This window comes from Stigmatopora nigra, chromosome 8 (assembly GCF_051989575.1).
Source record: "Stigmatopora nigra isolate UIUO_SnigA chromosome 8, RoL_Snig_1.1, whole genome shotgun sequence".
NCBI classification, from domain to species: Eukaryota; Metazoa; Chordata; class Actinopteri; order Syngnathiformes; family Syngnathidae; genus Stigmatopora; species Stigmatopora nigra.
The window spans coordinates 7,056,271-7,070,610 of record NC_135515.1 but is presented as its reverse complement, the minus strand read 5'-3'; the positions used below and the strand labels follow the sequence as shown (position 1 = coordinate 7,070,610).

At 41.2% G+C, this 14,340-nt stretch overlaps 1 protein-coding gene across 10 annotated transcripts in view; it reads right to left on the bottom strand.

Moving 5' to 3' along the window:
• Positions 1-194: 194 nt before the first annotated feature.
• Positions 195-14,340, bottom strand: part of ncam1b (neural cell adhesion molecule 1b) — a 45,145-nt gene continuing 30,999 nt past the window's right edge. For 3 of the 10 annotated variants that reach the window (XM_077723054.1, XM_077723055.1, XM_077723057.1), the window contains 12 exons: positions 13,801-13,951; positions 12,692-12,879; positions 12,062-12,158; positions 11,806-11,976; positions 10,672-10,806; positions 10,160-10,192; positions 8,475-8,599; positions 7,883-8,063; positions 4,696-4,894; positions 4,262-4,378; positions 2,737-3,633; positions 195-1,669 (listed from right to left, as the gene is read on the bottom strand). In XM_077723054.1, the coding sequence (XP_077579180.1) occupies positions 1,552-1,669; positions 2,737-3,633; positions 4,262-4,378; positions 4,696-4,894; positions 7,883-8,063; positions 8,475-8,599; positions 10,160-10,192; positions 10,672-10,806; positions 11,806-11,976; positions 12,062-12,158; positions 12,692-12,879; positions 13,801-13,951 (2,412 nt within the window). In that variant the 3' untranslated portion in view covers positions 195-1,551. Of the gene's footprint in view, positions 1,670-2,718; positions 3,634-4,261; positions 4,379-4,695; positions 4,895-5,331; positions 6,347-7,882; positions 8,064-8,474; positions 8,600-10,159; positions 10,193-10,671; positions 10,807-11,805; positions 11,977-12,061; positions 12,159-12,691; positions 12,880-13,800; positions 13,952-14,340 lie in introns of those variants that run through there. The other 7 variants (XM_077723056.1, XM_077723058.1, XM_077723060.1 and 4 more) reach the window with 4 other exon arrangements.

Genomic DNA, 14,340 nt, shown 5'->3' with positions numbered 1-14,340 from the left:
GTTTTCCAGCCAATACAACCTGTTTGCAGTGTCCATCCCAAACAGCAAATCTTTCCATGACCAAGCAAAACATAGAAGATATAGCCTTTTAGAAAGGGAATTTGGTTCCGCCTGGTGGCCAACAGTTGCCATTACACCATGCAGCCCCCCATCCTGTTAGGCCTATAGAAGACAAAATGGGCCAGTACCCAAAAAAGGATGAGAAACCATGAATTTATTTTGAAAATGGCTTAGCACTCAAGACTGTACACTGCTGAGTCTTTTATCCCAGTAATAAGGGAGCAAGGTGGTCCACCAATAGTAAATTATAATGTGCCTTATCTCCACAAAAAGTGTTTATAGGTGGGTGAGGCTTTTCCACAAATTTTTAGCGATGATTTATCTTGACAGTGGCTGGCAGCTTGGTATAGACTGCTGTTTTGGTTAGCAACAAATTCCAGCAAAGTCCACAATGGCCACTATTTAAAGACAATCCAGTCCCATCTTCCCAATCTTAAAAGCAAGTGACCACCCTGCTTCCTGACAAGCAGTTTGTACTAAAGACACAAATTGTAGGGATAGGGTGGAGGTGAAAAAAAACCACACTACAGAACACTTGGGAGCGAAAATAAATTGGAAACGACACCCATGAATTGAAAATGAGCGATTTACATCCCAAACGGCGTGCCTGCTTGTTAGTAGTTATGAATTCATGCCTTTCCTTTACGAGAATCACTGATACAACTTGATACCGTATACGTAGCACTGAATGTGTGTGAGACTGACCCCACCTGTTGTTATCAAGATCACGTTAGTCCATTTAGCACACCTTTCTTCTAACAATAATAGTACAATTTAATATACAGTATAATATTTATACATATTTATAAGAAACAAGACGCTAGATCTCTCACGACAAAGCAGATTATCATAGAAACTGGTGACAGGACATTCTACGGACACGCGCGCACACACACACAGGCACAGTGCACAAGCTTGCAGGCAGGGATGGAAGATTTTCAAGGTCGGAAATAGTACCCACCCCAAAAAAAACAATAAAAATCTGGGTGTTTTTTGCTTCGTGCGGGGGAGGAATGACCCGAATGAAACATATTTAGAGTTTTTTTGTATGTGTAATTTCACAAACACTGATGAGGCCGGTGATGTTCGCCAAAGGGGCAAAATCCGTGAGGGGTTGGGGGGGTATTGGAGGGTCTAATTCTTGAGGAGAAACCCATAAAGCTTTTAGCAACCATCTGCAGGCCAAACATGCACGAACAAGCTGACGAGAAAGTAAAAGGGCATCACGCACACAAGACAAAATGAGGATCACAAAGGATGCCTTTTAGTTCTCATGATAATCAAATGCTCAGGTGAGTTCTGATGTATTGTCCTTGTAAATCAAATTAAAAAAATAAAAATCTGGTGAATGCAAGAGAAACTCCTCGGGTGAAGGTGCACGTTATTCATTTTTTTAATGTGTGTGTGTGTGTGTGTACTTAAGGGCACTGGAAATGAAAATTCCCGCAGGTGCAGAATGTTTCAAATGGACTTATTTGTTGGTTTGTCTGTTCATGCTATGCTCTGCGCGGCTTTTGTCTGAACGACATTGTTGTGCTCGGCGGGCGTCTCCGTCAGAACCTTGGACAGCTCCTCCTCCTGTCTATCTTTACCGTCTGGGAAAACCTTCCTGAAAAAATGAAAGTCAAAGTTAGCCATGTTAAAATCCAAACTCCACATCCGTGAACATTGAATCTCAAAACAACGTCTTAACCGCATATGTAAGAAGGCCTGTGTGCTTTGCGCAGCTTCCTTACATATTTCTTCACCACCATTTACAACATTCAGGAACAAGGTCATGGCACACTGTTAAGAGTCTTCCTTGATCCTATAGCCTTCCCTCACAGGTGCTCTGATGCAACAAGGAAAACTTTCATCTCAGTCTCAACGTTATTTTACATAAAGCCCCTTTAAAGGTGACCTTGCCTAAAATCTTCACACATTCTCATGTATCAAAAAGTGTGATTTCAGTTCTGTAAGTAAAACTTTTATTATGTAAGCAGCTGCCCATTTTCTGCTTCTTACATGCCCACCCGCCAATGGTCTGGTGAGGTTTAAATATTAACACTTGCCACTTGACACACTCATTGGCATCAGCAAAACAGAGGACGTTTTAATTTAAAGATTTCTGGCATACATATGCATACATTGTGGAAACATTGGACTGTTGCTACCACAAAATTCTCTCTGAAAAGCACAGATGAGTGCATTATCTTAAAATGCAACATCTCTGTTCTCAGGGTTGGAGGAACTTGCCATGGTTCTTACTGTACCCACATATATTTTATCACAACTACCAGTTTTGCTCTCTCTGGTCAGATGGCATAAATAATATTCTGTCTGGTAGTAAACTCATTCAGGAAAAGAAGCACTCTGGGAATTGGCAGTAAAATGTATTTTTTAACATGGGATTGTTAGCTAGTGTCCCAATTTTAAGTTTCAATTTTACATTATGACAGGCATACCTGAGAGTGATAGACTCAAACGAATGTCTTAACTTTGTGGCTTGCCTTGTGCTCATCCGAACTCGGCTTTGTAAGAGCAAAACCGTACCTCCTACCATAGTGCATAACACTCCAACGCAGTTCCTAAATGTGGGGTCGATGACAACGTGGTGGTGAATGAAGAAGCAAGACACGAGTTACTCACTCACACATACAAGCACACACAGAGATAAACCTCTAGAGGGAGCCGTACTCATCGTTGACAGGAGGAGCGGTCTTGGTCAGAGTCGCCGACGATTCCTCCGAGAGGGGGAGGTCTGCTCCGTCTCCGTTGGGCAGAGAAGGGGCAGCGGGTGGGCTCTCTAAACTAATGAGATCGTCGGGGATGGCCGTGGGTTCATCTGTGCCGTTACTCAGCTCTAAGTCGAACGTGGTGTTATCGAGACCCATGTCGCGGGCGAGTATGTCGTACATGTGCGGCGGCGGTGCGTTTAGGTCGCTATGAGATTGGAGGGAGAGAGGGGTGGGGACATCGAGGACCAGAGGGGATGAGTCTTCTGCATCCGGCCCTTTTAGAGCTTTGAGGATAGCTGAAGACGTGGAGTGAGGGTGGGGGTTATGAGGGTAGGACGGCTGGACGGGCTTCTCAGAGGCGATGTTTGAATCGGGGTCATTGGGAATAATCGGCGGGCTGGGAGCCGGCTGCTTGTAGTCGGGAGTAAGAGGGGGGTCGGTGGCCAATGGAGATACAGGCGGGCTGGCTTTAGCCCTCAAGGCCACAAGTTTAGGAGAGTTTCTGCGCTTGGGTGGGATGGGCGTCCCAGATTTTTGAGTTCGTTCCGGGGTGCCCGGAGGAGTTTGACTCTCCTCCTCTTGGTTAGCCGCCTGCTCGCCTCCTCTCTGGTTGACCAGCGGCGCCATCTTGGCCTCCACGGCCGCCTTGCTGATAGGGGGGGTCGGCGGGGCCGTGCTGGTCTCCGGGCTGGGCGCTGGAGCCGGGGTTGGTGTGGGCTCATTGGCCGGAGTGGACAGGCTACACGTAAGCGTGGTGGTCTCGCTAGAAGGGCTGTCTTGAGCGGGGTCAATGGTGGCCGTGGCCGTGTCAGAGGATAACGTGTCCAATGCCAGGACAGCGGTGAATGCCGCCAGCCTGAGAGAGTAGGGAGAGAACAGAGACACACAGACTAGACACCAGGGTGACTGACACAGGAAGGGCGGCCCGAGCTGCATGCGAGGGGATTAGTCGGCCATACAAACAAAAAAATAAAGCCACTAAAATCAAAATACTACGACAAAAAATCATGCTTTAAGCCGAGGAGAAATGAGTCATGCTGTGTGAGAGGACATTAAAGGTTTTGTTGCATCTCATACACACACCAATATGGAAGAGACCTGACTAGGATGGCTAAAATTCCAGCAGAGAACTACCACGCAGAACCACGTCGAAGCGTTAAACAGTACCAGAGGCAGTGTTTTTCATATTCGCTTTACTGGGGGGGGGGGACGGTAGAGCTTTTTCTTTTCGCTGTCTTCTGCTGGTATTGATTTAACATTCGTATCATCACACAGTAAAATAAATACTTTTGAAAGGCGACACACTCTCAGTGGACTCCACTCAAGAATGACCAGAATTGGACTGAAATTTTTGTCCTGGAGGGGAAAGTGAATTCTTGGAAGTGGAGTGCAAAGTACAGCAGCTGATGAAAATGTTTTAAGAGCAGCAAAATTATAATTAAAAGAAAAGAAAAAAAATCGGTGTATCTCTGGATTCTACTTACTCTGGCTCTGTGAGAGGTGTGGTTTCATTGGGTTCTGTAGGGCCTGCTGCATTGTGATTGGCTGTGCACTCATCCTCCGTCTGGACTTCTACAATCGGCTCTTTTGACTCATCTTTCCTGTAGTAAAGACAGAGGACATGGGCAGTGTATAACAAAGTAGATGCTGGAAGCAAAATATGGACTGTAAACATTAGTTTCCATTGTAGCTTTATTTTTAATTACTTTTCTGTTATTTAGAAATACGCATTAATAATAATATATAGCAGTCAATGAGTTAACGTCCACAAATTAGAAGAGCAGTTTTAGGCATGTCTATACTAATTGTAAAGAAACATAAAATGGATGTTTGGCATTGAATTAGTTAAAATTATGCAATCAGATTCTCCATTCACACTGTGCATTAAGCATCCATTGACAAATGTGTGGCTACATACATGAATGCGGCCTTGCCCTCTTCAAGGTCCTTTCCTTTGGTGCTGGAGGCCGACTTGCCGCACAGGCACATGATGAGTCCGCATTTGTTGACAAAGTAGCACGTGACGTCGACTGCCAGGAGGAGCAGCACGAACGCCACCACCAGAATGCCCGCCCACAGCATGACGCCCATGGGATACTCCGGATCCTCATCCACGTCTGATACAAACGAGAGTGACCAGAAAACAGAAGGCACCATGCAATGGTTTAGTCCCTAAATAAGTTGTTAGATGTTCCATTATTTGGAAAGAGAAACGACTCACCTCTTATTCATGCAGGGTTTTATTAATGTGGGATGAAAAGCAGCCCTTATTAGCAGTCTTCAACATTTGATGTTATATATTACAATATTTCCAAAACTTTATTTAGTTTAACATTAATATAAAACTGTGATTTGCAACCGCTCTGCAATATCATGACTGCAACAATAACATGCATTAAACAATTTCAATTAATTTGCCTGTAAAATAATCCATTCTCTACAAATTAATCTTTTGCCCATCCATACCATTGATGTAAGAATAATAGGTGCTCTTACATGGCAAAATCTACATAGGATCTATTGCCAATCAAAAAATAAATCATGGACCAAAACGAAAAATGAAAACATGGTGTCCACATATGTGGACATCAAATTTTGGCCTATGCAGACCTCAAATTTAACACTTGATATAAAATTTGGCCTACCTGATGCAAAATTTAATGTCCACATATGTGGATGCCAGCTCCCCAATTGCATTGTATTTAGATTTTTTGTTATTGATCATTATTTCTATTTATCAAGTCTAAATAAAATCTGAATTTAGTAAGATATTAACGCATAATTCAAGCAAATAAACACAGAAGTAGAGTGTGGTTATGGCCCCCAATAACACTGAAGTTGATTCATTATTTTTAAAGTATAGCTGTTGTGAATGTGTAACTTTCAGTGCCAATGAATAGCAAAGGATGTACAGTCTATTGTGACTACCAGTCAAAATGGATTGTGCACCATGTGCAATTGCAATGACTGAAATTACGTTGTTTGTACATGTATTAAAATCTTAAGACAGGTGTGCAGATGTGTACAAAAAAGCACCTTTCTATTAGCATTATAGAAAACATGGTTAGGTATTCACCAAATACTTTGACATGCAGGAGAAATGTGTCCCATTTATCATACACTATTCAAATAGATCACATACACTATTTAAATAGTATAATTAGGTTCTTTCCTGGTAGCTGGGTTTGTTGCTGTTTAGTTGGTCTTTACATAATATACGCACACTTCAGTGAGCAGTCACCCAGTGTGTAAAGTAAAACATTCTAGTGGACCCTGCTCTAGTTTTTTCCTGCCAAATGTAGCTTGTCTACGTCAGCTAACATGTCTCACTGTCAATCTGTGGCGGTCGCGGGGTTCCACTGCCTTTGGTTCGGTTCTGTCGAAATGTTCAACGCACGTGCACACGCGTCTGTCACAGTCTGCTTTCTGAAATGTGCGCGCAGGGGACAGCTTTGCTCTTCTTGTGTGGATTGCGGGAAGCCGCCAAAACTACGAGAGCAGCAATGTGGTGACGACGGACAGGATGAGTGAGACCACATGGCACATCACGGACGGAGAGCCTTGAGTGGCTGGAATGAGAATGTCCAGAAGCGGGTCCGTAGATCAGGAACGTCGGAGGGGGGTGGTGGTGGTTGACGCGGGGAGGAAAAAAAGAAGGATGAAAGGGGGAAAAGAGAGAAGGAAATGGGAGGGAAAAAACAGAGGAAGGCAGAAAGTGAAAATATGTCGTTTGAAAAACCAAAAGGTGGAAAATCAAAGTAAAAAAGGGAAAAAACAGCAACACATTGGAAGTAAAAAGCACAAAGCGGGAAGATGGCGTCTGATGAATGGAGAAGATGGTTTCAGGGGGCCGAGGGTCAGCTTCAGTTAGAACCACTGATTAGTCAACTGTTACAGAGCAGCGTTCAGCCCTTCTTAGCTACATTCTTGGCGCCACTCCTTCAAATGTATTTTTTCTTATTTCATTTTTTTTCATTAATTGTTGACTCAACGCGTATCTGATCAAAGTTTCCAAGCCCTCAGGATTTTGGCGGACAAGGTACTACTGGCTCATGGAGATAAGTGTGGTGTTGAAAAGCAGAGTCTAATGTATAACTCACTGGCGGCAATCTTGCGTCAGGATTTCGCTGGCAGGCTCTTGTGTAATGGATGTCTGTAGAGTTTGTATTTTTTTTATAATAAAATGCTCGAATTTTTGAAGGGTTTACAAACAGTTTAGTTCGTAAGGAAACTGTATTAATGTGGCTACAATTAGGTTGTATTTATTTGAAGTAAGCAGCTTATTTACTCCATCTCTGACATTTCTGTAGAATCAGCCGTTAGGAAATGGGTTGGAAATTTAGTAGTTTGTAGCTCTTTTGCAGAAAAACGCTCCACTGACTAAATTATATTCATGCAAAATAGCCAACAAAATATGACACTCGTCCCCATTGACTCACACATGCATCAGATATTGTTTTCTATATTTGACATGGATGGCAGAGGGTTGTTTTTTAAAGTTGCTAAACCTATTGCATTCATCATATATATTGATGACCCCTAATGTAACATACTCATAGGAGTATTTAATGGTAATGTGACCTAGTGGAAATTCGGTGTCACTATTGTCAACACATAGATTTATAGAATTAATATCTACATGCTATTATGTAACTGCTGACTAGATTTGTCAGAGGACCCTATAAAAACATTTTTGTCAGAAGAGAGACATTTGATGGAGATGATTGCATTTTAGTGACTCGTGGCTCATTCTAATTAAAAATGTATTTCAATCTATTTCGACTCCCTGCTGCTGAAAGGTAGCAATTGAGGAAACACTGCAATGTTAGACTGAAGAAGATGGCGATTATTTTGGTGGCAAAGCATTTTCAAGTAGCCTGGCTTAGTTTTGCAGGAGCAAACTCAAGGTCATTTGGTGAGGTTAATGAAAACCTCTGGAAAAGCATATTTTCTTCACCACAATACTAGTAAATCAATCTAATATTTCTACCTTTGAAGGCTAAACTAGAAGGTGAGCTTTGAGTGGTGATTCTCAGTGTTGTGTTTAGTTGCAGTGTTAAAGTGTTAGCGGGCTAATAGGGAGAGAAAAAAGAAAGCAAGTATACCTGGCATGACGGCAGGCTGCACGGACGTCTTGGCGGACATTGTGGCCCGCTGAGACTTGCCCTTCTGGTTTTCAGCCACCACGGAAATGTCGTAGTCCGTGTCCCAATCCAAACCGCTCAGGATCACATAGTCGCTGTCACTGGGCATACGGATTTCGGGTTTCCACTGCGATGACTGAATCTGAAAGCACGTGTATTTGGGGTTTCAAACTAGGGTTGAAGGCTAAATTAGTCAGGATCACATATGTCAAAGTCATCCGGTCCACGAAAGTCAATTATTTTCTTCGTTTTCATGTTTCTTCCCAAAATGTTTACTAAATTTTACTATAATATTTGCTATTAAGGACCACAAAAAAAGGAAAGGAAGACAATATTTAGGTCAACGTTGTCTCTAAACAACCGCCAATCAAAATAGTTATTAATGCTAATCCCAACTAAATTACAATGGGATGACAAAGATGAATTTGACACTCCTGTTCTAAACCTTCCCACTGGGGAGTAAATCGCATGCCATGTTTGGGCCTTTCCACCTGAGTTCTGGTTCCCAAAATAAAATGAGAGATATGTTTTTTCTTTTTAAGTCCATACTCACCGGTTTGAAGTGCACAAGGTAGTGTAAGATGGGCAATCCGCCGTCATCCTGCTTGATCCAACTGACTTTCAGGGAGTTGCCTATTGGCTGAAGGACTCCTTCCAGTTTAGGAGGACTTGGTTTACCTACAGCCGAAGAGCAACAGTGACGTGATCAGTATTTTTAGTTTACAAAATATCAAAATTTGTAGCGAGCAGGATAGGTTATTAAGCAGGGGAAGCGTTTGTTTTTAAACAACAGAGATGAAGTTGGAAAGTTTTACAATGTATACACTCGCTTTTGTTATCATGGTCCTTTCTGGGTCATTGGCCCTTCCTTAGTAGATTTGCCTTCAGATGGTGGAGTCACACTCATTCCTAAATAACACAAGCGTGCATGCTCGTCTGATTCAGTCTGAGTGGCACTCATACGGAATTCAAATTACTGGTTGATACAACCCTCCCACCCTTTCTGAGGCACCAGAGCTTTTCCCCCTCCTCAATTACAGAAATATTTACTGCAAAACAAATTAGCACCAAATGACATGTTTACTGTACTTAATGTTTCAAGATTTTGGCACTTAAGGTAAAATTAAGCAGTTTTAGCTCTCACAAGCAAGTTAGAAAGAACAGCTTTATATTCTGACTTTGACCAAGGTGCATGTGATATGACCGCAGGGTAGGGTTGCCAACTCCCTGGAAAAAAATATGCTGATAAACATTGCAAAGGTAACCATCTCTGGCTCTCATTTGTCCTGCAAAGATGGATGCCTACTCAATTGATTAATGGTGTTGATTAATGGTGTTTAGCTCAGACTTTGTCGTACATCCGCTTAGAAGCAATTAATGTGGCGTTTAATAGCGGCATTCGTCGATTGAAGCAATCAGTCTCAACGTCAAGTTTACCTTCTGCGTGGCATGAGGGGAGGGCAGATGTCACCATGCCATGCAAGGAGAATAAGCATCATGTGAGTTGTACATGTATGAATGGTTGAAAGGGAGAGGAACATACCAATAGACATGGAGATTAGAATATAGGACATATGACTATTGTGCTAAAAGTCAGGAATGGGGCATTTGAGGCTAAGGTGGATCTCTAATGAGTGTGAAAAGGACAGTAGACATTTTAAACTAGCACACTTAACAAGAAGTGATGAGTCAATGCTAAAGGGAACAATGAAAAGAGTCAACGGCATGAAACCAAACCCAAAAGGAGTTACGTTTGCCTGTTGAAATGGAACATTTGCTTTACTTCATGATTCTGACATTTGGTCATTCACAGCCCGCTAAATGGATGTCATTATTATTCCTATTTGGATCATTTGAGATGGGGTTAAAAAAACATAATTCTAGGTCACCATAGCCACCTTTGACACGTTGATCCTTCAAAATCATCACTAGAAGCAGGAGATCAGGCATTTATCCACATTTTCTTCTTGACAGGGGATAATACTTGCCCCAAAGGCAGAAAAAAAGGCCAGCTACGTATCTACTTGGCATTCCGTTTTGGTACTGTTTTATGAACAGCGATAGGGAAGAAAGGTGGACAAATACTGTTGTATTACTATTTTTCACAGGCTATCAAAAGTGGCTTTAAAACACATCTACAAAGAACTAATACGCTTCACTAAATTGTATTTTTAATTCAAACACAAATCTACCTACAGGTATTTTAGTTCCACTAATAATCCTCACTAAAGAACAAACCTGTGTCTTCTGAGACAGAACCAAACACGTCATCTTAAGACAAAGAAAGCACACAATAGTAATCAATCACCTGCACAATTCACTTTCCGTTTGTGTTAATGAGGATGAAAGTCAAGGTCAGGTTGAGAGTGAGCTGATTGTAAACCTCCTCACTGAATCTAATGTTTTAATGTCTTCTTCTGCCTCCAGAGGGGGCTGACAGCTAGTTCATGGCATCTACAGTTGTATTTGTTTTTGTAACTGAGATGGCACAGAAAGTCCAAAATGAAATTTAGTTATTTACAAAATTGGACTAAAAAGGTTTCTTTGCTAGGTGACAGCTTTATTAAATTAATTCTCACTATGATGACCTTTAACTGTTATGCTGTACGGCAGCTGAAAAAGCAATAATAATTTTAGCATTTGCATAGAGGTGCAAGGAATATTTGTTTACACTTGGCCCGACAGAGTAAAGATCACCTTTCATGGGCTTTGAAAAAAAATGTTTTGGTGTTTGTTATGTGAGGACTTACGAACTGGCTCTGTCTTGAAAATCTCCACAGAACAGCTTTCACCTTCCCCTTTTCCATTAATTGCAGACATCTTAACTTCGTAGTTGGTATCAGGCCGTAAGTCTGTGATGGTCAATTCGCCGAAGGAACCAGACGCTGTGAATGATCAGAAGGGCAGAGAGTGAATTAATGAAAGTGAAAGCTTTTTGATGCATAGAGTTGAAATGTGCTTAAAAGCGCTGAAAACATTCACAAGCTGAGAACGAGTGACTGCTCAATATGAGTGGTAGACAGATGCTCTTTTGGTCTGGATTTTGAAGTTTTTGTTTTTAAGTTGAAAACGCTGACAGTAGCTGTCACGAGCCAAGATACATTTTAGTCACTGCTTTCTGGGCCAGATCCCACAATGCACTAAACGACATGGTGAATAAACGACCAAAAAATGAGGAGATTAAAAAAAAAGCAGTTCATTAAGAGCGACACAAATGGAGACTTGTTTTACAGGAACCCCAAACACCTATTGGTGCAGTTGGTGTCACGTGTTTATGCACTACCATAATCTTCTAAGACAGCCAAAGAAATTGACAACAAAAGAGTGTCAGAAGTTGAATAAACACATTTGTAACTGGAAAAGGACATTTCCATTTCTTCCTTTCTTAATATTTGGCGACATTTTCAAACATGCCATGAATATGTTCACAGAGGGAACATGCTAAATTCATAAACATCTTTTTAAACGTATAATTCATTCAAATTTTTGCTTCCTCTATTTTCTAAATCCAACAATTTTATTAATTTTAATTTGACTTAACCAACACGCAGGATTGGTTTTCATCTTTGAAGCTGTGTGTGTATTTGACTATTTTACCACAAACTGTTGGTAGCAATCCAAATTGTACAACCCAAGAGCTATTTGAGCTTTAAGGCTCCACTGCATTCCAATTTGTATGGTTTGGTCCACTGCTTGTATAAATTTTTCGAAGATGCATCTCGTATAACTTATGTTATTTTAGTATTCTTTTATTGAAAATTATATATAATATCACCAAGAAGGATGTGAAAAAGATGAGATTGACCAAAAGAGAACAACATGAGCAACACCTGCTAATTCTGTATGTGGCCAGATGGTGGGAAAAAAAATGCACTTTATCATACCATCTTTGAGTTCGTAAATCTTCTGCGACCAGCTGCCCCTGTTTTGTATCCTCCACAATGCTTTGTACTTGAGAACAGGGACTCCTCCAGTGGACTCGGGCTCCTCAAACTGAACCAATGCGGTGGTGGAGAAAGGCGACACCTCATTTATGAATGGAGTTGAGGGCACCTCTGTGTTAAAATTGAGGACAAAGTGTAAAGTGATATAAAGGAAGAGCATTCTCCAATGGATTTTTTTTTATTTTCGGAGACTTACCAGCTTGAATGAGGACAAATTCTTTGGCCTCTGTTCCCATCTCATTGGAAGCAGTACAGTTGTAACTCCCAAAGTCATTCTCGGACACCGGTGTCACCTGTAGGAAGACAAATACCAATCCTCTATCTCTCATGTGTCCCCCAGAAACCACATGCATAGAGTTAATGTTTCTTGCTACAGATTGACTATCAAAATGATAATTTGATGGTTAATATGTCATTGATTAGTAGATTAAATGTGGTGGCCAGACGTTGCAGACATAATGGCTCTCTGAAGGAAATCATAAGTACGATGTGGTCCACAAAATATGACTTTGACCCCCCCTGATGAATCCCAAGTGCAGTGATGTCATTTTTTACTATCACAAACGCATATACTTAAGGAAAGTAGCTTTCTCCCACAATACATGAGTTGCTACAACTTGACTACTACATTGCAAATTTTCAGTTTTGTGGTTAGTTTCAATACATTTGTTATCATCACACATTTGCCCCTGTGGTCATAATGTCAGAAGGATTTCTTCCAAGGATTCACTGCTTTCTATTTGTTACAGTGAGTTTCGCACTAGTGAATTATTCTAGCCAACTCATGAAATATTGATAAAGCCTTCAAAGCACATGCCTAACTTACCTGAAGGTAGCTGGCTGAGAAAGACCTGAAGATCTTAATGTTGCTTGTGTTGGCATTGGGCAAAGTCAGTCCATCTCGTAGCCAAACTATGGCGACTTGGCTGGGGTAAGCTTGCACCTCACAGCTGATATTGACAGCATTTCCCTCCCAGGTGTATACCGCTACTTCACCGTGGATCTTAGGAGCGTCTTGGGGAGAAACATGCCATATTGCGACTGTCATATTCTCAAGGGTGTAACGATGCTTGAAATGAACATATTCATAAGATAGGAATATAAACACTAGAATGTATTGTCACACTAATATATATATTTGAAATCGTAAAATAATGAGAAAAAACAAAAGGAAAATAGTCTCGGTTATTGAAAACATTTCCAGTGACTGCGTTTTGAAATCTCATGATTAGATCGAATGGGTTAATCTCATTACATTTGTGATGTCTGTAAACTCGCCTAGTACTAAAGCCATATTTGAAGCAAATTGCATAATATGTTCACTAAGTTCCTCTAAAAAATTGATACCTGTTTTCAAAGCATGCACTTGTATTATGCAGGAGGCTGCAAAGTAATTCATGTAGAAATGTTTTGATATAAAGGGTTATTTTTTAAAAGCATGTTCGACATTACTGATCCTTTGAACGGCACCTTATTTGGTGTAAAAAGATGCCTTTTACATTGATTTAGCATTGCTTTCATGTATATTTTTTGGCAATGACAATGTTTGGCGTGTAAATACACAAACAACAGCTGTAACATTACCAGTTTAACTTCTTACATAGATAGGGTGCATGTTATTGCACTGAGGTTTATAGTCGTGTAACATCATTTTCCCCCTTTCAAGAGGATCAGGTTGAAAAATGTCAGGCAGCAATGGAAGCGAGGAGCTGCCACACAGTGAGCGCTCAGATGAAGCGCTCCGGGTGACAGGCCATATACCTCAAACCCCTTGGCCATGTTAGCATCTAGCAGTCAGATGATTTTTTTTTCCCGCTCAGTTCATGTGCTTACATGAAACTAGATGGGTATGCTGCAACTATATATTTCCAAACAACACAAATATAACCATGATTGGCAGCTTTGGTATTTGAACTGACTGGTAAGATTACTTACAGCGAACTTCAAGATAAGCCCCCTTGTCATCTTCTCCAATGGCACTGCGGGCAGAACACAGGTACTGACCGGCATCGGTGTACTTGACGTATTTTAGCGTGAGGGAGGACACGCGAGCGTCACTCCTCACCACCACATTGCCATCCTCGCTCTGAATAGAAGCAAAATATGACTTGGTTAAAGAGACAATATATCAATCACGCATGTGTTTATCGAGGAGAATTTAGGCAGAGGAGAAAAACACATTTTCCAAAAAAAAAAGGTAACAGATGTGGAAACACAAGAGCACAGTTGACTGTAGCGGGGAGCTGATCATTAATTTATAGCAGGAGGAACCACACAGAGCTTTTCCCTCACAGCGCTTAGCAACTTGTGACAGTGTCACTTCACCTTTAAATGGTTTGTGCATTGCTTTCATTCAAGGGTCATTTCTTTTGATTATTTGTCAGGGAGTAGATTGCTTGTCATGATCACTGTTAAACCGATTTGGCTGGCAAAGATTTTCTAGAAAAAAATCTAATTCAGCGATGGAGAACGCAT